The 27,693-nt window shown below is 46.9% G+C and overlaps 1 protein-coding gene across 2 annotated transcripts; it reads left to right on the forward strand.

Annotated features, from left to right (window-relative positions):
* Positions 1-27,693, forward strand: LOC119978414 (arsenite methyltransferase-like). Of its 2 annotated transcripts, none has more exons than XM_038820044.1 (2): positions 1-500; positions 27,333-27,693. In XM_038820044.1, exons 1-2 carry the CDS (start codon positions 59-61, stop codon positions 27,530-27,532), a joined length of 642 nt encoding a protein of 213 aa, XP_038675972.1. In that variant the 5' UTR covers positions 1-58; the 3' UTR covers positions 27,533-27,693. The 2 variants fall into 2 exon arrangements, with proteins under 2 accessions (XP_038675972.1, XP_038675973.1); XM_038820045.1 differs by lacking the exon at positions 27,333-27,693 and adding an exon at positions 770-984.

The raw sequence follows: 27,693 nt of genomic DNA on the forward strand, positions 1-27,693 counted from the left end.
GTAAGGTTACAGCTCAGATTGTGCAATAGCAGCAGGAACATTTTCAGTTTGTTTCACCATGAATAGACTTACCAAACGGCTGACCCAGCAGCTGGGAAAACCGAGCCAGGGCCTGTGGGGATGGTTGGTGAATAGGTACTTGGAGAAGAAAAACAGGTTTCTGGAGGTGAATGCTGTCAAACTGTGTAACATTCAGCCTGAGAGTGTTGTGCTGGAAGTAGGCTTCGGACCAGGCCTCGGGCTGCAGGAAGCTGCCAAACGCATCACATACCCCAAAGGGAAACTCTATGGTGTGGATTACTCAGACTACATGCACAGCGTCACTAGCAGGAGGTTGCAAGCTGACATTCGGACTGGGAAGGTGACACTGTTTCTGGGAAGTGTGGAACACATCCCTCTGGAAGACAATGTGGTGGACAGGGTTTTTCACTGCAACTGTTACTACTTCTGGCCTAATCAACGAGCTGGAAGCAAAGAGATCCACAGAGTCATGAAACCAGGTACAATGTTAGAGCTGTTTAGTTAATATAGAAAATCCTGAGGCTCGTGACAATCTGTAATGGAGATGTCAGGATATTAACGTTGAGAAAATAATGGTTGAGGCACACAAATCTTGGACTGACTTTTCACTTTATCACAAAAAGTGCAGTGCAGTGCAGAAGGAGGCCATTCAGCCCATTGAGTCTATACTGGCTCTGTGAAAGAAAATTCTACCTGACTGCACTCCCCTGCCTTATCCCTGTAACTTTTGTGCATTCTTTCTTTTCAGAGAGCAACCCATCTCCCTTTCGAATTCCTCGATCGAATCTGCCTCCGCCGCCCTCTCAGGAAATTCGTTCTGAGTTCAACCATCCTCTGGGAGAAAACATTTTCCTCACATTGCTTTTAAACAATTATTTTGAGTCTGTGCCCTCTAGTTCTTGATGCTCTCTTGAGAGAAACAGTTTCTCACTATTCTCCCTGTCCATACTTCTCAGGACCTTGAACACCTCTATCAAGTCACCTCTCAGCCTTCTTTTGTTCAAGGGAAACTGACCCAACCTCTCCAATCTACCCTTATAGCTACAGTTCTTTATCCCTGAATCATTACTGTGAATCTCCTCTGTACTCCCTCCAATGTCTTCACATCCTTCCTCAAATATGGTGCCCAGAACTGGATACAGTCTCCAGATGAGGCCTAACTAGTGTCTTATACATGTTCAATGTGACCTCCTTACTCTTGTATTCAATACCCCTATTAATAAAACCCAAGATACATTTTATTTGATTAACTGCTCATTCAATATTCCCTACTATCTTCAATGTTTTATGTACATATACGCTGAGGCCAGTCTGTCCTTCTGCCTCTTTTAGAGTTTCTCTCTAATATTTGAAACTGTCTCTCCATATTCTTCCTGCCAAAATGGATTATCTCACACTTCTCTGCATTGAACTTCATTTGCCATTTGTCTGCCCAATCCGTCAATATGGAGCCTTTTGGTCCAAACTATCCTCATCACAGTTGGCGTTTCTAATCTTTGTATCATCCACAAATTTTGAAATCATGCCCTGTACGCACTGTGCAATTGATTAATCTATATCAGGAAGAGCAAGGGTCCCAACACTGACCCTTGGGGAGCTCCACTACAAGCCTTCTTCCAGAGGACTTGGGTTCAAATCCCAGCCCTGGGTAACTGTCTTTGTGGGGTTTGCACATTCTCCTCGTGTCTACATGGGTTTTACCCCACAACCCAAAGATGTGCAGGTTAGGTGGATTGGCCACGCTAAATTGCCCCTTAATTGGGAAAAAAAATAATTGGGTACTCTAAATTTATTTTAAAAATCTTCCTCCAATCTGGACAACTATTTCGCATTAATCTCTGTTTTCTGTCTGTTGTGACTCTCCCTTTAAGGGCAACACAGGACATGTGACTCTTACTCTGTTCTGTTGCCCTTAAAGGGCTACTCATTGTCACTTGACAATGTCACTCAGACAATTTCTTAGACTGACTCTTCCTTTTATTCCAGGAGGTGAAATTTGTTCACAGGTCTGTTGTGTGACACTGTACCAAATGTCTTTTTAAAATTCATATCCACCCACCACATCGACAGCATTGCCCTTACCACCTCAAAAATCTCCAGCGAGTTAGTTCAACATAATTTTCCCTTAATGAATCCATGTTGACTTTTCTTAATTATCCTGCACTTGTCTAAGTGACTCTTGTCCCAAACTATGGTTTCCAGAAGTTATCCTCCCACCGAAGTCAAACTGACTGATCTGCAGTTGCTGGCTTTGTCCTTGCAGCCATTTTTGAACAGAGGTGTCACATTCATAATTCTCCTGACCTCTGACACCTCCCGTGTCTATGAAAGACTGGAAGATTATCACTAGTACCTCTGCGATTTTCACTCTCACTTCCGTCCGTATCCTTGGATGCATCTCGTTTGATCCTAGTATTATATCTGTTTTAAGTAAAGATAGCCTTCTCAATTGTGAATTCTTCTAGCGTACTGCTTCCATCCTCTCTCACCTTGGTCCAAATAGCCTCTTCTACCTTTGCAAAGACAGATACAAAGTATTCAATGAATACCTCCACTATTTCTCTTGCCTCTATGTGCAGCCCCCCTTTTTATCCCTAATTGGCCTTGCTCTTGCATCCCCCCCTCACTTATTTTAATTTTATGCTTATAGAAGACTTTGGGATTCCCTTTTGTGTTAGTTGCCAGCCTCTTTTCATGCTACTTCCTTGCTCTTCTTATTAGTTTTTTCACTTCCTGTCTGTTCCTCTTTGATCAATACTGCCACCTCCCTCACCTCCTTTTCTTCCTTTCCCTGTAACCAGGAATATTTACCACTCAGTCCTGCCCTCCTTTGAGTCAGGTCCCTGTTATACTAATACTATTGTAATTCCAATGGTCAAACTGGGCCTGTAGTTCACTAATCTTATCAACCACACTGTGCATTCAGCTTCATGCACATTAATCTAATTTAGGCTTTCTTACTTTCCCTATCATTCTGACCCCACCTAATGACTCACTATCGCCCACTCGAGTTCTACAAAAGTCTCCAAGTTCTGTTTACCTTGATACTACTCTCTCATATATCCTCTGAGAATTCTAAATTTCAGTCCAGATGTAAGTATCAGTCGAACACCAGATAACTTCAAAGAATCTTTTATTTACCGCGGGGCTACACAAGTGTAACTTCAGAGTTACAGAAGTGAAGGCACTTTTTTTTTAGTTACAGTTAACTATATACTTGTAAAAACCCCTCAAACCCCTCCTTCATATAATTATTTCTTTCAATCATTAATCACAGTTAGCTTATTAGTTGCATAGCATAGCAATTCTTTATCAAGGAAGGAGTGTCCCATCCCACAGCTGCGTTTCTTTCCCACAGACAGTTCACAGGTTCCCACAGACAGCCACGATCGTGATAAGGCCATACCAAGCTGAACACAGAAGCAATTCATCTCACAAGGCACATACACATATTACACAAACTTGACATGCCATTTCCCATCAATCTCTGATTCTAACTTGACATGCCATTTCCCATCAAGCTCTGATTCTAACTTGAGCCAAACTCTCATCAGTTAATACTTCTCTACTATCCACTGCCAGTTTTTCTGCTTTTCTCTCTGAATTTCCCATTGGTTCCCACCCCTCTGCCAATTAAAACTCTCCCAACTAGCACTAACAAACCTCTCTGCTAGGGCATTTGTCAGGCGTAACCCACCCCTCTTGTACATGTCCCACAGCCGGTCCCAATGCCTCCGACTCCTTTTCTCCAGCCAGGTGTTGAACTGCACAGTCTTCCTATTCCTATGCCCAGTAGCACGTGGCACTGGGCGTAACCCTGAGATTACTGCTCTTGAGGTCCTGCTTTTTAAATTCCTTCCTAACTCCCAGAATTATTCTTTCAGGACCACATCCCTTTTCTTACTTATGTCATTGACCCCTATGTGGACCATGACCTGTGGCTGTTTACTCTCCCGTAAAGGAATATCCTGTAGCCACTCAGTGATATCCTTGTCCCTGGCACCAGGGAGGCAACATAACATCCTGCAGTCACGCCTATGGCCTCAGAAACACCTGTCTGCTCCCCTCACTATAGAATCGCCTACCACTAGAGCACTTCCACTCTTTATTCTGTGCAGCTGAGCCACCCATGGTATCACGAGCTTGGCTCTTGCTAGAATCTTCTGAGGAATCATCTCGGTCACCAGTATCCAAAATAAAAAGGCAGTTAGGGAGCAAAGTAGCCAGAGGGATTTCCTGAAGCACCTGCCTGTTTCTCTTAGATATTCTGGTGGTTGCCCATTCCATCTCTGACTGTGTACTTCTTCGCTGATGTGTGACCACCCCTCCAAATGTGCTAGCCACATAATCCCCAACCTTGCGGATGCACCACAGTGATTCCAGCCGCTGATCGAATTCTTCACCCAGAGTTCAAGTTCCTGAAGCTGATGACACTTCCTGCAGATGTAGCCATCGAGGGCACTTTGTGTCGACATGACCTCCTACATCCCGCAAGGCCGAGCTACACTGACATACCATAAACTTTATATAAAGCGTTTACTACCGAATAGGAGGTCTTGTGCCAGTGGTAAAACCCCTACTTCTGGGCCAAAAGCTCCGGATTCAAGTCCAACGCCAGGACTTGGCCACAGAAGGAGTGTTCGTAACATAGTTCAATGGGCTGATAATCAGATTGGAATCCTTTCATCACTTCCCCACTGTATCCCAAAGGGAAAATAGTGTGTGTGTATGTGTAATGATACATGATAAAGAAGAATGGTCTCATGGCCTCTTTAAGGGGCGATACTTCATGGGCCATGAGACAAGCCCTGAGCTTATGGGGACGGGAAGCAGGAAAGGAAACCTAGCAGAGGTTTAGGCATGGATCTGGTTGTTGGGGTTTGGTCAGAGTTAGTCCGGGAGTCATGGGAACAAGGCCTATGTAGTAGTTGAACTGCCAAGTGTATATAGTTCTTCTTAGTTCAATAAACCTTTGTTGTTTTTAAATACTGTCTTGTCAATCGCCTTGCAATATAAAAGGAAGAGTACAGTATAATATAACAACTCACATTGTCTCCCTGCGCTGAACTAATCAATTTAGGAGGATCCAGTGACATAACTTCTAATGGCTCTCGCTTTGTTTTTGAACAGTCAAGCACTGATTAAATTAACATTTCGAATGTTGAAATGGACCGTACCATCCTGTTTATAGAAACATGGAACAAGAGCATCATTAATGGATACTCCCCAACACCAGCTCCTGCTCTCCCACCACCACCACTTCTATCACACACCCACTTCACCTGGCCAGCAGCCATAGATTTTCCAGAGAAGCAAGAAAGTTTAAAAATCAGAACCAATTATATAATCGTTGTGGTGGTATGGATATGAGCACTGCCATTGGTGCAGAGCACTGGCTTCCCATTTGCTCTGGCTGGTCATGTGCCTCTCGTCCGATTGGTTGGGACTAGTCATGTGACTGCTCTCCAATTGGTCGAGAGGCAAGTAGGCCCCGCCTCCGAGGCGGGGTATAGGTACCCAGAGTTCCCGGCGGTCGGCCATTCTCTGTAGTCGACCACCGGGCTAACAACTAGCAGATTAAAGCCACTATTCGGATCCTAAATGTGTCTTGAGTCGAATTGGTGGTACATCAATTTAATCAGCTAGAATTTTGGAATGGAGCTTCGCATCAAGCCTGACTGCCTCCGCACCAGCCCGCATGCTGCAAATGCATCTGCAATTTTTAAACCCTGGCGGGCGTGTTTTAATAGTTACCTGACGACTGCAGCCGGCAAGCCCACCAAGGAGCAGAAACTCCACATCCTCCACTCATGCGTGGGAACATCGGTCTACGCAATGATCGAAGACGAAGGCGACTTTGATGCAGCCATGGAGATTCTCAAAGGACACTTTCTCCGGCTGGTCAATGAAGTATACGCACGGCATCTCCTGACGACCAGACAACAGTTCCCTGGTGAGTCACTCGACGAGTTTTACCAGGCCCTCGCAGCTCTAAGGAGAACGTGCGCATGTCTCCAAGTTTCGGCGACGGAGCACATGGAACTTTTAATCAGAGATGCTTACGTTGCTGGCATGCAGCTTCCGTCAATCCGCCAATGATTGTTAGAGAAGAACGCCCTCAGGCTAGCTGAGGCACGGACTCTGGCAACCTCCCTGGACCTGAACGCCTGCGCATACGTCCCCGGCCGCGCAGCAACCCCCTGGACTTCATGGCACGCACCACCCTCATCCTCCGTGGACCCCGACCCCCCCCCCAAGCCTGCGCCGCGGGTCGCTCCGACAAACTAGCGGGGCCCCGTTGCTATTTCTGTGGCCTCTCGAAGCACCCCCGCCGCGCTGCCCGGCCCGCTCCGCTCTGTGTAAGAGCTGCGGTAAGAAGGGCCACTACGCGGTGGTCTGCCAGACCAAGCCGGTCGCTGCTGTTCTGCGCAGCAACCGCTGATCGCCCCCCCCCCCGGGTCCCACGCCGCGCACCAACCTCTCCGGCCCGCCTCCCGGCCCCCGCAACGGCCCCACGGTCCTCCCGACCCGCGCCCCCAGTTGCCCCGACCGGCTCGCGGACACCGCTGACACTGCCCCCAGCTACGAGGCTCCCACAGGCACCGCCATCTTGGGCCCCGGACGCCATGTGCGGGCCATGGGTGCCGCCATCTTGGGGCCCCGGCTCCACGTGCGGGTCCTGGGCACCGCCATCTTGGGACCCCAACTCCACGTGCGGATCCTGGGCGCCGCCATCTTGGGCCAACTCGGAAGGCCCTGCAAGCGACTACTCTGCCACCGAAGAGGATCTGGAACTCTCACCACGAGTGGCTTCCATCAAGCTCGACCAGTCGCGACCACGCACGCTCGCCAAGACTACAACAATGGCTCAGCTCAACGGACACAAAACAAGGTGCCTGCTGGACTCCGGGAGCACGGAAAGTTTCGTCCACCCCGACACGGTAAGATGCTGCGCGCTCCCCATCCACCCAGTCAAACATAAGATCGATTTAGCCTTGGGTTCGCATTCCGTCCAGATTACCGGGTGCTGCATAGCGGACCTCACAGTCCAGGGGAGGGTTTTCAAAAATTCCAAACTCCTCATTCTCCCCCGTCTATGCGCTCCGGCACTTTTGGGCCTGGATTTCCAGTGCAACCTGCAGAGCTTGACCTTTCAATTCGGCGGCCCTATTCCTCCTCTTACTGTTTGCAGCCTCGCGTCCCTCAAAGTGGACCCCCCTTCCTTGTTTGCTAATCTCACCCCAGATTGTAAACCTGTCGCCACTAGGAGCAGACGATACAGTGCCCAGGACCGGACCTTCATCGGGTCCGAGGTCCAGAGGCTCATTAAGGAAGGAGTTATCGAAGCCAGCAACAGTCCCTGGTGAGCCCAAGTGCTGGTAGTTCGGACTGGGGAGAAAAACCGGATGGTCATCGATTATAGTCAGACCATCAACAGGTTTACGCAGCTGGACGCATATCCTCTCCCCCGTATTTCCGACCTGGTTAACAGGATCGCGAAGTACAAAGCCTTCTCCACGGTGGACCTTAAGTCCACCTACCACCAGCTCCCCATCCGCACGAGTGACCGAAAGTACACTGCGTTTTAGGCAGATGGGCGCCTCTACCACTTCCTCAGGGTTCCATTCGGTGTCACAAATGGAGTCTCGGTTTTCCAACGGGAGATGGACTGAATGGTCGACAGGCACGGTTTACGGGCCACCTTACCGTATCCCGATAACATCACCATCTGCGGCCATGACCAGCAGGACCATGACGCCAACCTCCAAAAATTCCTCCGAACCGTAAAATTCCTTAATTTAACTTACAATAAGGATAAGTGCGTGTTTAGCACCGACCGTCTAGCCATCCTTGGCTACGTAGTGCGTAACGGAGTGATAGGCCCCGATCCCGAACGCATGCGCCCCCTGATGGAACTCCCTCTCCCCAACTCCCTCAAATCCCTCAAACGCTGCCCGGGCATCTTCTCATAGTACGCCCAGTGGGTCCCCAACTACGCCGACAAAGCCCGCCCCCTCATCCAGTCCACCTCCTTTCCCCTATCGATGGAGGCCCGCCAGGCCTTTAGCCGCATCAAAGCGGATATCGCAAAGGCCACGATGCGTGCTATCGACGAGTCCCTCCCATTCCAGGTCGAGAGCGACGCGTCTGACGTAGCTCTGGCGGCCACCCTGAACCAAGCGGGCAGACCCGTGGCTTTCTTTTCACGAACCCTCCACGCTTCCGAGATCCGCCATTCCTCGGTGGAAAAGGAGGCACAGGCCATAGTCGACGCTGTGCGATACTGGAGGCACTATCTGGCCGGCAGGAGGTTTACCCTCCTCACAGACCAACGGTCAGTAACTTTCATGTTTGACAATGCACAGAGGGGCAAGATCAAGAACGACAAGATCTTGCGGTGGCGGATCGAGTTGTCCACGTACAACTACGATATCTTGTATCGTCCTGGGAAGCTCAACGAGCCTTCCGATGCCCTATCCCGCGGTACCTGCGCCAGCGCGCAGATTGACCGCCTCCGCTCCCTCCACACGGACCTCTGCCAACCAGGGGTCACTCATTTCTACCATTTTATTAAGACCCGCAACCTGCCCTACTCCGTCGAGGAAGTCAGGGCCGTCACCAGGGACTGCCACGTCTGCGCCGAGTGCAAACCGCACTTTTACCACCCCGAACGAAGGCATCTGATCAAGGCATCCCGCCCCTTCGAACGTCTCAGTATAGACTTCAAGGATCCCCTCCCCTCCAACAACCGTAACACTTATTTCTTGAGTGTTATCGACGAATACTCTCGATTCCCTTTCGCCATTCCCTGTCCCGACATGACCACAACAACCGTCATAAAGGCCCTCCTATCCATCTTCTCCCTGTTCGGTTACCCCGCGTACATCCACAGCGACCGGGGGTCCTCTTTTATGAGTGACGAACTGCGTCAGTTCCTGCTCAGCAGGGGCATCGCCTCTAGCAGGACGACCAGTTATAACCCCCGGGGTAACGGTCATCGAGCGGGAGAATGGCACCATTTGGAAGACCATCCTGCTGGCCCTACGGCCCAGAGATCTCCCTATTCCCCGTTGGCAAGAAGTCATTCCCGACGCCCTGCATTCAATCCGGTCTCTCCTCTGTACTACCACCAATCAAACACCTCATGAACGTCTTCTTGTCTTCCCCAGGAAGTCGTCCTCAGGATCCCCTCTCCCGACCTGGCTGGCCACCCCTGGGCCCATCTTGCTCCGGAAGCATGTGCGGGTGCACAAATCCGCCCCGTTGGTTGATCGAGTCCAGTTACTCCACGCCAACCCGCAATATGCGTACGTGGAGTATCCCGACGGTTGGCAGGATACGGTCTCGCTCCGGGACCTGCCACCCGCCAGCGTGCGGCCTTCTTCCCCTACACCAACACCTCCTCCCTAACCCCAATTCCCCCCAGCACCCCCACGACCCAGCGCACATGCCCCCTCTTCCCCGATTACAGCGTCTCCACCACCGGCCCGGGGTACGGAGACACATCTACGACCAACGCTCCCGGAGGCAAGGACGACCAGCGGCCCAACGTCACCGGCTCCACTGCGACGGTCCTCCAGAACACCACGGGCACCCGACAGGCTGATCGTCTACATCTGATGCAGCCATGGGACTTTTTTTGGACATTTTGTATTATTCTGTCGTTATTAGTAGTAGTAGTATTGTTTTGCCACGAGCCAGTGGGCAGCTCACCCCTATCGATTTTCGCTGCTCATACCACCAGTCCTCGGACCAACCCCCCCCTCTTTCCCACTTACCCCCCGCCCCTTCTTTCTCCACAAGGGGTGAATGTGGTGGTATGGATATGAGCACTGCCATTGGTGCAAAGCACTGGCTTCCCATTGGCTCTGGCTGGTCATGTGCCTCTCGTCCGATTGGTTGGGACTAGTCATGTGACTGCTCTCCAATTGGTCGAGAGGCAAGTAGGCCCCGCCTCCGAGGCAGAGTTCCCGGCGGTCGGCCATTCTCTGTAGTCGACCACCGGGCTAACAACTAGCAGATTAAAGCCACTATTCGGATCCTAAATGTGTCTTGAGTCGAATTGGTGGTACATCAATCGTACAGTAGTTACAGCACAAGAGGCCATTCAGCCCTTAATGCCTGCACTCATTCTCTGCAAGAGCAATTCACCCTGTCCCACTCCCGTGTAATTTCCTTCTAAACCTACAAACCTTTCCTCTTCAGGTGATAAAGCCATGACCTTGCGCAGTGCATTCCACATCCTAACCACTCACTGCTTAAAGAAGATTTTCCTTGAGTCGCCATTGTTTCTTATGCCAATGACCTTAAATCTGTTTACTCTGGTTTTAGGTCCTTCCACCAATGGGAACAGCTTCTTCCTGCTTGAATTTAGCCTCCAGCGGATTGCCACTCTCGACAGATTTACGTACGTTGGGATTCTGAAAGTCAGTCTCACCCAACTTCACTCAGGCTGCGTGAGACAGGAGCGGAGAAGCACCTCCCAGCTGTATCGGTGGGGAGTAACTGGGGCGCAGAGAGGAAATAAACACACTCTTTGTACAGCATTAGGTGCTGTATGAGGTGTTTAAAGGGACAATTTAAAGATAAGTAGTTCAGACAATGGTTGGGGAGATACGGTGGACACAAATCAGACCAGGGAGGGCCAGAATGGGGTGGTCGAATTGGGGTTGTGTAAATGTGTGTGTGTGTGTGGGGGGGGGGGGCAGTCAGTAGGGGGGGACAGGGCCGGGGGCTTCTGGGGGGGGGCAGGGATAGTCTGGGGGATCCGCCGGGGGTCACGGATATCCAGGGCATCTCTCAGCCTTTCCTTCTCTAAAGAAAACCATTTGAACATCTCCAATCCAGCTACACAACTGAATTTCTTGTCTCAGGAACATCCTTGCGAAACTATGCTTCACTGTATCCAATGCTTTCACATCTTTCCTATTGTTATGGGCCAGGGTTTAGAGAACCCCAAAGTGTATCATGGAATTCACCTGACCCACAATTTTTAATAGATTGTGGTATGGGGAGCACACGGCCCACTCTACAGGTGTGGTACAGGAAAAATGGAAAAGTATTTTTTTAAGCAAAACAATGTTTATTCTATGAATTCAAGTTAACCTTTTTAAAACAAACAGTGAACATCTTAGCAATCATTAATTCAAATACAACCCCCAAAGAATACAACACTAAGTAATCCGTAAGCTGTCCTTTTAACATCCAGAAGACTTTAAAAAAAAACCTTTAAACAGAAGCACATCAGGTTAAAGTCACTACTGCGAGCAGTTATTAGTTTTAAATCACCAAAGGATCGATTTACATTCTTTAGATTACAGAGGGAGACTCTGATACACCTTCTGGCTGTGACTGCAGCTAACCAGCTCCGAAAACAAAACTAAAACACACCCTGCAGCAAACAGCCTAAAACAAAAGTAAAAAAACTGACAGACAACCCAGATCCATCCACTCTCTGACATCACTGCAGTAATAAAGACTCATTTCTTAAAGGTACTCTCACTACAGATGTTTATATACACACCCATTTATAAACATCATTTCTTAAAGGTACTCTCACATGACACTTCGCCCCAAGAAAAAAAAATAAACCATCAACTTCAAGATGGTTTCATCTTTCACCTTTTCACTATCCTTTAAGAAATGCACACAGTAAATATACCTTTTTGTTTCAAAAACAACACACACAAACAGGTATAATATAGACCATTTTTTTTTTAGTTTTTCTTCCTCCAACTGAAACTGCTTCCATTCATCACATTCGTGACAGAGCATCGGTTATCACGTTTCCTCGTCCTGCCACATGTACTATTTTTAAATGAAATGGCTGCAACAATAAACTCCAGCGAAACAGCCTCTCATTGTTATTCTGGAATCGCTCCAAAAACGGATGATCAGTATACATAACGGTGTCAGGCGGATTGCTGGTCACATGAATGTGAAAATGTTACAAAGCCAGCACCAAACTCAAAGTCTCCTTCTCAATCGTGGAATACTTTTTCCGATGAGAATTCAATTTCTTTGAAAAATAACCAACAGGCCGCTCTAGCCTTTTGTCACCGTCGTCTTGTAGAAGCACCGCACCTACACCCACATCACTCGCGTCAACTGCCACTTTGAATGGTTTCGTACAATTTGGGATGGCTAACACAGGAGCAGTGGTTAACACAGCCTTCAGGCCGTCAAATTCCTGTTGACACTCCGCTGCCCACTGGAATTTGTTACGCTTCTTGAGCAAGTCCGTCAGTGGAGTGACCACACTGCTAAAATTCGGGACAAATTTCCAGTAAAATCCATTCATACCACAAAATCGCATTATTTCCTGTCGTGTCGAAGGTATCCGAAACTCCTCAATAACTTTTGTTTTCACATCCCATGGGACCATTCGACCCTGTCTGATTGTATGGCCAAGGAAAGTGACTTGGGCCTTTCCAAATTCACTTTGGCTAGGTTTACCACCAAACCCGCCTCCTGAAGTCGATCGAATAACTCCATCAGATGTTTCAAATGTTCTGTCCATGTCTGGCTGAAAATTACCAGATCGTCGATGTATACCGCACAATTGGGTAATCCTGAAACAACTTAGTTAGTTAACCGTTGAAATGTGGTGGGGCGTTTCTCATGCCAGATGGCATAACTTTGAATTGGTATATACCATCTGGAGTCACAAAAGCTGAAATCTCCTTCGCCCTTTCGGATAAAAGTACCTGCCAGTAACCTTTAAGTAAATCCAGTTTGGAAATAAAAGCTGATTGTCCCACTTGTCAATGCAATCCTGCAAACGTGGGATAGGATAAGAGTCCGTTCTTGTAACTGCATTAACCTTTCTATAGTCCACACACAACCGTTGGGTACCGTCAGGTTTTGCTACCATCACTATGGGTGAGCTCCATTGGCTACACCCCACTTCAATTATGGCATTTTTAAGAATACTCTCAATCTCTTTGTTAACCTGTGCCAATTTTAAAGGGTTAAGTCTGTATAGATGTTCTTTGATTGGAAAGCATTTCTCACATCTGCATCATGTATAGCCATTTTAGTACTTCCCAATTTATCTTCAAAAACTTGCCCACGTGATATTAAAAACTCTTAGGTCAGTCCATTTTTCCGCTGGAAGGTAACTCAAACATTTATCCCAATTTTTAAGAACATCCTCGTTTTACAATTTAATTTGAGGTATGTCACATTCAAAATCATCTGGATTTGGTTCATCACTGAGTTAGAATCATTAAAACCTCCTTTTTCTCTCCTTCCCTTTCAAAGTACCTTTTAAGCATATTCACATGACACACTCGGTGAGTTTTCCTTCTATCTGGTGTTTTTACCACATAATTCACCTCACTTAATTTCCTTTCAATCTGATAAGGTCCACAAAACCTTGCGTTTAAAGGTTCATCTACCACTGGGAACAATACTAAAACTTTATCTCCACTGGCAAAACTACGAACTTTGGATTTCTTGTCCGCTACCTGTTTCATCACATTTTGTGCAACTTTTATATGTTGTCTAGCCAATTCAGCTGCTCTATTTAATCGTTCCCTGAAATTTGACACGTAATCCAATAATCAAAGTTCTGATTTCTCACTCACCAATTTTTCCTTAATCAATTTAAGTGGTCCTCTTACCTCATGACCAAAAATTAGTTCAAAGGGACTAAATTTGGTTGCCTCATTAGGTGCATCCTTAATTGCAAACAGTACGAATGGAATTCCTTTATTCCAATCCTCTGGATATTGTGACAATACGCCCTCAACATTGTCTGTAATGTCTGATGCTACTTTTCTAATGCTCCCTGCGATTCTGGATGGTACGCAGTTGATTTAAACTGTTTTATTCCTAAGCTATCCATAACTTCTTTGAATAACCTTGAGGTAAAATTCGACCCTTGATCTGATTGTATTTCTGTGGGTAGTACATATCTGGTAAATAATTTAAGTAACTACTCCACAATCTTTTTAGCTGTAATATTACGTACTGGAATGGACTCTGGAAACCTAGTCAAAACATCCATTATCATCAAAAGATATTGATTCCCACTTTTCGATTTAGGAAGCGGTCCTACATAATCAATTAGGACCCTTGGAAAAGGTTCCTCAAATGCTGGAATAGGTATTAAGGGCGCTGGTTTTACCACTGCTTGAGGTTTCCCTATCAACTATCTACATCTTTTTGTAGTCGAGGCAATTAAAAATGTTTTTGGATTTTAGCTTGAGATTTCCTTATTCCCAAATGACCTCCCACTGGTACCTCATGTGCAACTCGCAAAACCTTCTTTCTATACCCTACCAGCAATACTACTTGATGAACTTCTGCCAACTTTTCATCCGCTTGCATATGCAAAGGTCTCCATTTTCTAATCAAGACATCACTTTCACGGTAATAACACTCTGGTATACTCACAGATTCCTGTTCTGTGTATGCTTTCTGATACGTCCATTTTATTTCTATATATATTTTTTTAATAAACAATTTTATTGAGGTAGTTTTTGGCTTTGTAAACAGTTACAGACATCAACAGAAAGAAAGCAAAAAAGGCAAAAATGTGCAAACATCCATGTACTTTCAATACTTCAATCGTAACATACTGCACAAGCCCGCTCCTCTCCCACCTGTACTACCTGCCATTTTATCCCTCCTACTCTACTCTACTCTACCCCCTCCCCCCCACCCCCTGCTGACGCTCACTCTCCCGCAAAGAAGTATATTTTTGTTGTAACTCCGCCAATTTTAATGAACTAAAAATATCCACCTCATCCTCCACCTGTTCCTGTTCTTTATCAACCATCTGATCAAAAATCGTTTCTGACAATTGCACTTCAACTTCATTGTCACTCTTTGATTTCTCCTCTTGTCTTAACCTGTGACTTTGCGACCGGGTAACTACACAATCCGGAAAAATCCCAGGATACCCGTCCTTCAACACTTCATGTGTCTGATTTTCCACTGGCTTATAAACCACAGTAGGATCACTCCCACCTGTGATCCAGATATATCATTACTCTATTCCTGGACAAGATAGTCTCTCTATTACTCCTACTACCACTTCACCACTCTTCACTGGACTTTCCAACCTTACCTTATATAATTGAACACTACTCCTCTACCCTGAACTCCACATATTATCTTTTCTGGCAACATTCTTCCCAAACTACATAACTCCTCATCTCTTACCATTAAAGATTGACTAGGTCCCGTATCTCTTAAAACTGTGACTTCTTTACCTGCTCCTCTTGATACACAAGTAAACTTTAGCCACACAAGTAAATTCTTTAAAGACATCTGGCACTTTCTTATCAATCACCTCTTGATCAGGCTGTACAATCTTTTGCACCTCCTTCACTTCATTTGGGCTTTCCTTTCCCACTTTAACAAACCCCACTGTCTTCTCATATTTTTCCACATCAGCCTTCCCAGTGCTTTTCTTCAACCACGAACACCATGACTTTACATGGCCTAGTTTATTAGTGAAAAAATTTGAAATTTTTCACTTCTTTCCCACCCTCCTGAATTTCTTTTTTAATCTGAGGTATACTCTCCTTATTATCTCCCATCAGATCACCTTTACCATTACCATTTGAGTATTTCTCATGTCCCCAGTTTCTATCCTCACAGGCTGAAACTGATATCGGAAACTAAACTTTGATTTATGAACTAATTCATAATTATCTGCCGTTTCTGCTGCTAATCTCGCAGTTTTAACCCTCTGTTCTTCCACATGAATTCTCACTACATCAGGAATTGAATTTTTAAACTTCTCCAAAAGTATAATTTCTCTGAGAGCTTCATACATTTGGTCTATTTTCAAAGCCCTTATCCACCTATCAAAATTACTCTGAGCCTTTCAAACTCCATGTATGTTTGACCGAATTCTTTCCTTAAATTTCTAAACCTTTGTCTGTCGGCTTCAGGCACTAGTTCATCTGCACCTAAAATTGATTTTTTTTCACCTCCTCATACATCCCAGATACCTCCTCTGGTAGTGATGCAAACACTTCATTCACCCTACCTACCAACTTTGTTTGATTCAGTAATACCCACATGTCCTGTTGCCATTTCATTTGGTTAGCCACCTTCTCAAATGAACTGAAAAAGGCTTCTACTTCCTTCTTGTCAAACCTTGGCAATACTTGGACATATTTAAATAGATTCCCACCAAGCCTTTGACTTTGATGCTCTTTCTCACTATCCTGTTCAATGTTCTATCATCCAACTGTACGTTTCCCTTTACACCTGCCAATTTTAACTGACTGTCATGTTTCATGGCCATTTTCTGAAGTTCAAACTCTCTCTCTCTTTATCTTTTTCTCTCATCTGTATCTCCCTTTCTCTTTCTTTTTGTTCTGCTGGGTCTATTGTTCTTTTTTCCTTTCTTATCTCTCTATTTCCTCTCTTTCTTTTTCCTCTCTCTCTCTTTCGTACTCAAGTTGCTTTAATGCTTTCTCATGTTCCATTTGTTTAATTGTAACTGAGGTTTTGCCATTTCCAATGGGTCAAACTGTATTTCAGGCAACTTTAAATGCTTTGCCACCGCCATAATTACCTCATCTTTTCGCATTTTGTCAGGTAATATTAACTGCAATGTTTTTGCCAAATCTAACAGTCTGCTTTTAGTCTCTGTCCGTAAGGTACTGCGTGTGACGGTCTCCACCCCCAAAACCTTCTGAGCCTCTGAAAGACCCATTGTCCACAACACACTCCATACTTAACTGGAATACCACACCTGAAAAGCAACCATAATATGCTCACCCCTCACTGCCTTTAAGTTCACTAAGCCAATCCAATAGATAGACTTTTATCCCCCTCGAGCCCCCAATTTGTTATGGGCCAGGGTTTAGAGAACCCCAAAGTGCATCATGGATTTCACCTGACCCACAACCTTTAATAGATTGTGGTATGGGGAGCACACGGCCCACTCTACAGGTGTGGTACAGGAGAAATAGAGAAGTTTTTTTTAAGCGAAACAATGTTTATTCTGTTAACTCAAGTTAACCTTATTAAAACAGTGAACATCTTAGCAACCATTAATTCAAATACAACCCGCAAAGAATACAATACTAAGTAATCTGTAAGCTGTTCTTTTAACATCCAGAAGACTTTTTTTTAAAAACCCTTTAAACAGAAGCACATCAGGTTAAAGTCACTACTGCGAGCAGTTATTAGTTTTAAATCACCAAAGGATCGATTTACATTCTTTAGATTACGGAGTGAGACTTCAATACATCTTCTGGCTGTGTCTGCAGCTATCCAGCTCTGAAAACAAAACTAAAACACACCCTGCAGCAATCAGCCTAAAACGAAAGTAAAAAACTGACAGACAGCCCAGCTCCACCCTCCTCTCTGACATCACTGCAGTAATAAACGCCCATTTCTTAAAGGTACTCTCACTACAGATATTTGTATACACACCCATTTATAAATACCCATTTCTTAAAGGTACTCTCACATGACAGTATAAATTGTGGTTTCCCAAACTGAGGCTGAATCAGTATTTCTGCACATTTAAAAAAACGTTTTTTGCTTCTGTACTCAATGTCCTATTAATAATGTCTGGGATACTATTTAAAAGTAAATGACTGCGGATGCTGGAATCTGAAACAAAAGAGAAAATGCTGGAAAATCTCAGCAGGTCTGACAGCATTTGTAGGGAGAGAAAAGAGCTAATGTTTCGAGTCCGATGACTCTTTGTCAAAGCTAACAGATAGAGAAAGTGGGAAATATTTATACTATGGAGTAAGAATGTTTAAAGGAACAATTTACAGATAAGTGGTTCAGACAATGGTTGCAGAGATAGGGTGGACACAGATCAGACCGGGGAAGGCCAGAATGGGGTGGTCAGATTGGAGGTGGGGGTCAGTCCGGACGATGATTCATCTTTCATTCTCACTCCACAATATAAATATTTCCCACTTTCTCTGTCAACCATCTCCACCTCGGCATCATTGATGCAGGCAGGGGTGTGCACAGTACTTTGCTTTCTGAGGTTAATGACCACATCTTTATATTTACTGATGCTGAGGGAGACATTGTTACACCACTCCACTAGGCTCTCTATCTCCCTCCTATACTCTGACTCATCGTTGTTCGAGATCCAATCCACTATGGTGGTGTCATCAGCAAACTTGTAGATGAAGTTGGAGCCAAATTTTGCCACACATAGAACATAGAACAGTACAGCACAGAACAGGCCCTTCGGCCCTCGATGTTGTGCCGAGCCATGATCACCCTACTCAAACCCACGTATCCACCCTATACCCGTAACCCAATAACCCCCCCCCCCCCTTAACCTTAACCTTACTTTTTAGGACACTACGGGCAATTTAGCATGGCCAATCCACCTAACCCGCACATCTTTGGACTGTGGGAGGAAACCGGAGCACCCGGAGGAAACCCATGCAGACACGGGGAGGACGTGCAGACTCCGCACAGACAGTGACCCAGCCGGGAATCGAACCTGGGACCCTGGAGCTGTGAAGCATTTATGCTAACCACCATGCTATCATGCTACACAGTTGTGTATGTGTATACGGAGTATAGTAGGGGGCTCAGTACGCAGCCTTATGGAGCTCTGGTATTGAGGACTATCATGGAGGAGGTGTTGTTGTTTATCCTTACTGATTGTGGCCAATGGGTCAGGAAGTTGAAGATCCAGTTGCAGAGGGAGGAGCCAGGTCCTAGGTTTTAAAGTTTTGATATGAGTTTGGCTGCGATTATGGTGTTGAAGGCAGAGCTGTAGTCAGGAGTCTGATGTCGGATTCTTTGTTGTCGAGATGCTCCAGGGATGAGCGTAGAGCCAGGGAAATTATGTCCGCTGTGGACCGGTTGCGGCAGCACGCGAATTGCAGTGGATCAAGGAATTCTGGGAGTATGGAGTTGGTCTCATGACCAACCTCTCAAAGCACTTCATAATGTAGGCCCCCTACAGACAGATCCAGGGGAATGCATAATAAAGGACAAAGAAATGGCTGAGCAATTGAATACATACTTTGGTTCTGTCTTGGTTCTGTCTTCAAAAAAGAGGACGCCAATCAGATACCAGAAATTTTGGAGAATGAAAGTTTAGTGAGAGGGAAGAACTGATAGAGATCAACATTAGTAGAGAAATGGTGCTGGGAAAATTGATGGGGTTGACGGCAGATAAATCCACAGGGTCTGAGAATCTGCACCCAGAGTGCTTAAGGAGGTGGCTCTGGAAATAGTGGATGCATTGGTGGTCATCTTCCAGGATTCTATAGACTCTGGAATTGTCCCTGCAGATTAGGGGGTAGCTCACGTCAGTCCAATATCCAAAAAGGGAGGTACAGAAAAAGCAGGAAATTATAGACCAGTAAGCCTAACATCGGTAGTGGGAAAATGCTTGAAACCATTATCAAGGACTTTATAGCGGAACATTTAGCAAGCAGTGGCAGGATCAGTCCAAGTCAGCATGGATTTATGAAGGGGAAATCATGCCTGACAGATCTATTGGAATTCTTTCAGGATGTAACCAGCATAGTTGACAAGGGGGAGCCAATCAATGTGGTACATTTGGCCTGAGAAAGTCTCGCTTAAGAGATTATTATGTAAAATTAAAGCACATGGAATTGGGGGAAATGTATTGAGGTGAATAGAAAACTGGTTGGCAGAGAGGAAACAAAGAGCAGGGATTAATGGGTCCTTTTCAAATTGGCAGGCAGTAACTAGTGGGGTACCACAGGGATCGATGCTGGGACCCCAGCTATTCACAATATATATTAATTTGGATGAGGGAACAAAATGTAACATCTCAAAGTTTGCAGATGATACCAAGTTGGCTGAGAGAGTGAATTGTGACGAGGATGCAGGGATCCTACAACATGATCTGGACAGGTTGAGCGAGTGGGCAAACCAATGGCAGATGCAGTATAATTTGGATAAGTCTGAGGTTATTCACTTTAGAAGCAAAAACAGGAAGGCTGATTACTACCTGAATGGTCGTAAATTGGGAGAGGGGCAGCGGGACCTGGGTGTCCTTGTGTACCATTCGCTGAATGTAAACATGCAGATGCAGTAAGCGGTAAAGAAGGTGAATGGTATGTTGGCCTTCATTGCGAAAGGTTTGAAGTATAGAAGCAAGGATGTGTTGCAGCAATTGTACAGGGCCTTGATGAAGCCACACTTGGAGTATTGTGTGCAGTTTTGGTCTCCTTCTCCGAGGAAGGATGTTCTTGCTCTCGAGGGAGTGCAGCAAAGGTTTACCAGACTGATTCCAGGGATGGCGGGACTGCCATATGAGGAGAGATTGATTAGGTTGGGATTGTTCTCGCTGGCGTTCAGAAGAATGAGGGGGGATCTCATCCACACTTATAACATTTTAATCGGGACTAGATAGGGTAGATGCAGGGAAGATGTTACCAATAATGGGTGTGTCCAGAACCAGTGGTCACAGTCTGAGGGTTCAGGGTAAACCATTTTGGACAGATATAAGGAGACATTTCTTCACCCAAAGAGTGGTGAGCCTGTGGAATTCATTACCACAGGAAGTAGTTGATGCTAAAACATTGAATATATTCAACAGGCGGCTAGATATGGCACTGGAGGAGAATGGGATCAAAGGCTATGGGGAGAAAGCAGGATTAAACTATTGAATTGGATGATCAGCCATGATTGTGATGAATGGTGGAGCAGTCTCGAAGGGCCAAAAGGCCTCCTCCTGCTCCTATCTTCTATGCATCTACTTATCTATAATGATAGATGTCAAAGCCACCGGACAATAGTCGTTGAAGCATGTTGCCTGGTTCTTCTTTGGCACCGGTATGATGGTGGTCTTCTTGAAGCAGGTGGGAGCTTTGTAACTGAGTAGGGAGAGGTTGAAAATGTCCGCGAACACACATGCCAGTTGATCCACACAGGATCTGAGTGCATGACCAGAGACTCTGTGAGGACCCGTCGTTTTCCAAGGGTTCCCTTTCAAGACAGCTGATCTGACTTTGGAAGCTGTGACGGTAGGTATGGGTGTGTCCGAGGCTGCTGCGGCAGTTGACAGCGCTTGGTTTCCTGTTCGAATTGAGCATAGAATGCATTGAGTTCATCGCGGACGGGTTCACTGATGCCTGAGATTCTACTCAACTTTGCTTTGTGGCCTGTTATGTTGTTTAAGCCTTGCCACAACCGACGAGAGTCTGTGTCGTTAGTCTGTAACTCTAGCTTAGTCTGATATTGTCTCTTGGCATCCTGATGGCTTTGCGATGGTCGCACCTGGATTTCTTGTGTAGGTCAGGGTCGTCTGTCTTGAACGCCTCAGACCTGGCTTTCGTAGGGAGTGAATCTCGCGATTGAATCATGGTTTCCGAGGGGACTTCCGGTAGTGCATTTGGTAGCTCTCGCTTATGATGTAATTTTCAGACGTTTCCCCGGCTAACGGGTGGATTATGTGATTGCAAAAGGTGCACAAGGGGTGGAGGGAAAGAGTGTACCACTGGTGCATGAATTCGTGGACCAGAAGTGGCTGAAAAAGGAAACTTTCGGTGAAAGTTGAAGTGGTGCCCACGACAGAGATGAAAATGGTGGAGGGTCAGGGACTGATCCTACTTTTTTTAAAAATATAAATTTAGAGTACCCAATTATTTTTTCCAATTAAGGGGCAATTTAGCATGGCCAATCCATCTATCCAGCACATCTTTTGGATTGTGGGGGTGAAACCCATGCAGACACAGGGAGAATGTGTAAACTCCTCACGGACAGGGTTTCGAACCCGTTTCGAACCCGGGTCCTCAGTGCCGTAGGCAGCAATGCTAACCACTGTGCCGCCGTGCTGCCCTAGAGACTGATCCTACTTGCACAGTGGTCAACGGAGCAGCTGGTGGGCTTCTTGAACGAGAAGTTCACGCAGCAGAGGAAGGAAAACTTGGAGGACCTGGCCAGGATGGTGGACCCGATAAAGGCAGAGATCGTCCCCCTGGGGGCGCGGCTGGAGGCCCAGGGCCAGGCGATTCAGAAGGTGGAGGAGACAGTGGGGGAGCATGAGGAGCAGCTTGCCTCGATGGCAGCGGAGATGGGATTGATGCTGGATCAACAGAGGTGGCTGCAGGAGAAAGTAGAGGACCTAGAGAATCGGTCTCGCAGGCAAAACCTGAGGAAGGTGAGCCTGCCAGAGGGCAGTGAGGTAGCGGACACCGGTGTGTATGTGGCACGGATATTTGAGAATCTGCTAGGAGAGGGGGAATGTGCATGGCCCTTGGAAGTGGACCGGGCACACAGGGCACTAATGAGTAAGCTGCAGGGGAACGAGCCGCCGAGGGCAATAGTGGTGCGCCAGAACCGCTTCCTGGACAAAGAACGGATTTTCAGGTGGGCCAGGCAGATGAGGCGCTGCACCTGGGAGGGCAGTGAGCGACGTGTGTACCAGGACCTGGATGCGGAGTTGGCCATGAGGAGAACGATCTTAAATAAGGTGAAGGAGGCCCTCTTTAAGAATGGAAGTGAAATTTGGAATGCTATACCCGGCGCGCCAGTGGGTGACCTACAAAGGTCGGGAGTTGTATTTTGGGACCCTGGAGGAGGCAATGGATTTTGTCAGGGACAATGAACTGGCAGGAGAAGAAGAACATTGAACTTTCGAGGAGGTGTTCCCGTTCTGTTCCTTTGGGGTTTGTTTAGGTTACTTTTGCATTGTGTTTGGGGCCATTGTTTTGTTTTGGGTTTTTTTTTTCTTGATGGGGGATGGTGGGTTGTTCTTTTCTTTGTGCTTAGTAGGGGTTGTTAAGTTTACACTGGGAAGATGTCTGTGCAGAAGGGGGGAAATCAGTGTGGGGTAGAATGCTAGGCGCCATGGACAGGGACTACCAGGTTAGCTGGGCGGGCTAGTTCACAGAAGCGCAGTGGGGGTGAGCAGGTAGTTAGAGGCTAAGGGGTTGGGGGTGGGAGTTTGTGGTGGGGGATGAGAATTTGTGGTGGCGGGAGGGGGGGGGAACTGCTGACAGGGGAGCGGTTTCTAAAAGGTGGTATGGGGAGGGTCGATGACGGTTGGCGTCTGAGGGCAGGGCTGCTGAGGTGTGGGACGTGAGCTGGAAGCTGCCCCAGGAGGGGCTATGGTTGAGGAAAGGGTCGGGGGGGGGGGGGGGGGGTTTATGGTACATATGGGGGCGGGGGGGTCCGCAGGTTTGAGAGGCTGTGAGCAAAGGAATTTTCGTTTTTTCCCATGCGCACAGGGCGTATTCCCGAATTGACTTTTTTGTTTTAGATAAGACGCTGCTGGTGGGGGTGATGGATGTGGAGTACTCAGTGATAGTGGTGTCAGATCATGCTCCCCATTGGGTGTACTTGCGAGTGAGCAAGGATGGGGACAACACCTGCAATGGAGGCTAGATGTGGGTCTGTTGGCGGATGAAGAGGTGTGTGAGCGGGTGAGGGAGGCCATTCGGTGGGTATGTGGAGATAAATTATATGGGGGAGGTCTCGGTGGCACGGTATGGGAGGCATTTAAGGCAGTGGTGAAAGGGGAGTTCATATTGATACGGGCATATATGAAGAAGGCAGAGCGGGTGGAAATGCAAACGCTAGTGGAGGAGATTCTGAAGGTGGACAGGAGGTACTTGGAAGCCCCAGAGGAGGGGCTGTTGAAAGAGCGGCAGAAGCTGCAGATGGAGTTCGGGTTGTTCGCCACGGGGGAGGCGGTGGGGTAGTTAAGAAGGGCGGCTTGTGAATATGGTGAGAAGGCGAGCAGTATGCTGGTGCACCAGTTGAGGAAGCAGGAGGCAGCGAGGGGATTGGGAAAGTGAAAGATTGAGGGGGAAATGTGGTTTTGGACCCGGTAGGGGTGAATGGGGTGTTTAGGGATTTCTACTGTAGGCTGTATAAGTCGGAACTCCCAACTGGGGTGGAGGGGGTGAGGCGGTTTTTAGAGGGGTTGAAGTTCCCAAGGGTAGAAGAGGAGCTGGTGGAAGGCCTGGGGGCCCCAATTGGGTTGGTTGAAGTGGTGGAAGGGCTGAAGGCAATGCGGTCGGACAAGGCCCCGGGTCTGGACAGGTACCCAGTGTAGTTATGCAAAACGTTCTTGGGGGTTCTGGGGTCCTTATTGGCAAGGGTGTTCAATGAGGCAAGGGAACGGGGCGGTGCTCCCCCGACGATGTCGCAAGCCTCGATCTCTCTGATTCTGAAACGGGATAAGGATCCGGAGCAGTGTGGGTCGTATAGGCCAATTTCCCTGTTAAATGTGGGTGCCAAGTTATTGGCCAAGATCTTGGCCTCGGGAATTGAGGATTTTGTGCCTGGGGTGATAGGGAAGGACCAGACGGAGTTTGTTAAGGGGAGGCATCTGGGGGCGAATAGTAAGAGGTTGCTAAACGTCATAATGATGCCCCCCGAGGGACGAAAGGTGGAGGTCGCCATGGATGCGGAGAAGGCCTTCGATAGGATGGAGTGGGACTATTTGTGGGAGGTCCTTGGGTGGTTTGGCTTCTTATTGGCATGGAAGGACTCTGAGCCTCCAAAGTCGGGGGTGTGGGTCAGTGACTTGGCTGGGTTTCTCCGGCTCAAGAAGATTACGTTCGCCCTGAGGGGATCGGTGTTAGGGTTTGCCCGAAGGTGGCAATCGTTTATCGACTCTTCGGGAAAAATTAAGCTGTCAGCAGTGGGAGGTTTAAAAAAAAAGGGAGGCATGGGGAGTTGGGTAAGGTGGGGGAAGGTTAGTGGAAAATTGGGATTTGATAATTGTCCATGTAAGCCATGTTGCCTGGATCTTCTTGTTAGTTGGGTATGTGTTCATTTTGTTCTTTTGATACCTTGTTGTTAAAATTATAAATGCCTTAATAAAAATATATATTTTTTAAAACCATGGTTTCCGGTTGGGGAACGTATGTACTCCCTTCTTTAGCACGCAATCTTCTCCACACTTGCTGATAAAGTCTGTGATGGTGGTGGCATACTCATCTAGGTTGGCCGCTATGTTCTTGAATATGGACTCGTCCACTGACTCCAAGCAATGGCGTAGGATCGCATCAGACCAGCATTGCACAACCTTCTTTTTCTTTCTTCTTTTTTATAAATTTAGAGTACCCAATTTTATTTTTCACAATTAAGGGGCAATTTAGCATGGCCAATCCACCCACCCTGCACATCTTTGGGTTGTGGGGGTGAAACCCAAGAGTCAGAGAGCCAGGGTCCCAGGTTCGATTCCAGCTTGGGTCACTGTCTGTGTGGAGTCTGCACATCCTCCCCGTGTGTGCGTGGGTTTCCTCCGGGTACTCCGGTTTCCTCCCACAGTCCAAAGATGTGCAGGTTAGGTGGATTGGCCATGATAAATTGCCCTTAGTGTCCAAAATTGCCCTTAGTGTTGGGAGGGGTTACTGGGTTATGGGGATAGCGTGGAGGTGTTGACCTTGGGTAGGGTGCTCTTTCCAAGAGCCGGTGTAGACTCTATGGGCCGAATGGCCTCCTTCTGCACTGTAAATTCTATATATCTAACTGACAATCAAGTAATGTTTTCCCTGTAACGCAAATGCTTGAACACTTTAATGGCAATCTGGGCTTTCGGCCAAGAATACATAATGAGGCTAGGCTGAGAGCCTAGACATACATTAAACTATTGAAAAACCCAGGGAATTGTGACCAGAACAAGCCTTAACCCACACGGGTGAAAATTGGCAATACATAGGACGGGGGAAGTGGATCCCACTGTTGTCAACGGGGTTTTCCATTGACAGCACCCCTCGTTGCTGGGAAACCCATGCGCCGGCGTGGGACCGGAATTTCCCAGTGACATGAACAACTGATAAATCCCGCCCATAGTGTTAGATAATAACAATAAACTAAAGTTAACCATTTACTGTTACAAAGTTCAATACAGAGTTGAAAGTAATTTGTTCTTAGTAATACATATAAGATAGATCATTATGTGAACATCTATCCAGTGAGAAGATGCCTTGACAAAGCCAATTTATCCGGATGATGATTAAGGCCCTTCACATGGGGCCAGAATCAGGTCTTGCTGCTCCTAATCACTGCCTCCGAGTCTCCCTCATGCCACTAAAACCATCAACATTGGTCAGGGTGCCTGATTCTTCCTGAAGGATTTCTTCACAGGTTTTGTGACTTGAATCAATCCCTCTTTTCATGACTGTTTAACTGACAGTTGTTTGTTTTTAAATCAGTATTAGTTGCTGAGAGCCGGAAAGACCTTGGGCAGCTTTTTGGGTTTCCGGCAGGCTTTTTAAAAAAAATCAGAAACTAACAGTTCTAATTTTTAAAAAATAAAGCCTGTCTTCCAGGTCAAGCTCTGGCTGCTCAGTCTGGACAACAGCAAGAGCTCCATTTAGGACAACGAGTCCAAGCGAGTCCAAGTGGGCAGCACGGTAGCATTGTGGATAGCACAATCGCTTCACAGCTCCAGGGTCCCAGGTTCGATTCTGGCTGGGGTCACTGTCTGTGCGGAGTCTGCACATCCTCCCCGTGTGTGTGTGGGTTTCCTCCGGGTGCTCCGGTTTCCTCCCACAGTCCAAAGATGTGCAGGTTAGGTGGAGTGGCCATGATAAATTGCCCTTAGTGTCCAAAATTGCCCTTAGTGTTGGGAGGGGTTACTGGGTTATGGGGATAGGGTGGAGTTGTTGACCTTGGGTAGGGTGCTCTTTCCAAGAGCTGGTGCAGACTCGATGGACTGAGTGGCTTCCTTCTGCACTGTAAATTCTATGAAAGCCCCAGAGTTTGCACCATCTACACACCCCCCATATGCCCCTCAGGTCATGCCTCCGTGTTGCCGCACCAACAGAGGACAGTTCAGGTGCCTGGAGCCAGGCAACCAGTGGTAGGCCAAGGACTCCAATGCACCCCCCCCCCCCACCCCCCTCCAGCCCCACCTGACCTGCAACCCCCACCCACTGTGGTGGCCTGGCTGCTGAAACTATTTTTTAAATTAAAGAGTTGGAAAAGTTGGAGAATGGACACCTCCATTTTGAAATATCCTCTCACTTACTCAGCTTTCATTAAAAACCTGCTGCTCCTCTCAAGCTGGAGGTACAAAACATCTCACAACCTGCCCATTGTTCTCCACTTAAATGGACAAAGAACATGTCACCAGGTGCACTTGACAATCCCAATTATTGACTGTTTCCCAACAAACTCTGTCTCCCAAGAGGGAAAATCCATATCTGTGCCATTCTTATTCCACTGGTGTTATTTTCTCATCATATTGACATTGAGATTATATCTTCACATACTTTCCAATATAACTTTGCCTCAGAAAACTGAGTAATAATAATAATCTTTAATGGTGTTGCAAGGAGGCTTACATTAACACTGCTATGAAGTTACTGTGAAAATCTGCTAGTCTCCACACTAAGTATTTACCTTTCATTTGACAGGTGGTATGATGGTCACCACCCTGAATCTGGATACTCTCAAAATGATTACTGCTGCTGGATTGTTAAAGGATACACATTGGCCACCTGAACCATACATGGCAGTTCTCCGTGACACAGGATTTGTTGACGTGCGTATGGAGGACAAACAAGTCGATGGAAAATCCTTTCAGGCTATCTTTGCCACAGCAAACAAGCACTGAAATGTGCTGTCACCTGAGGCCTGATAGCTGACTAATTTGGATTGGCTGAATCTGTTATAGAATTCATAGAATTTAAAATGCAGAAGGAGGCCATTCGGCCCATCGAGTCTGCACCGGCTCTTGGAAAGAGCACCCTACCCAAGGTCAACACCTCCACCCTA

Source organism: Scyliorhinus canicula, chromosome 15 (genome assembly GCF_902713615.1).
Source record: "Scyliorhinus canicula chromosome 15, sScyCan1.1, whole genome shotgun sequence".
Taxonomy (NCBI): Eukaryota; Metazoa; Chordata; class Chondrichthyes; order Carcharhiniformes; family Scyliorhinidae; genus Scyliorhinus; species Scyliorhinus canicula.

Excerpts from the sequence above, each read along its gene's own strand:
- LOC119978414 (XM_038820044.1), top strand. The coding sequence starts at position 59 with ATGAATAGACTTACCAAACGGCTGACCCAGCAGCTGGGAAAACCGAGC. Across the intron at positions 501-27,332 it reads CCACAGAGTCATGAAACCAG|GTGGTATGATGGTCACCACC; the intron begins GTACAATGTTAG and ends TTCATTTGACAG.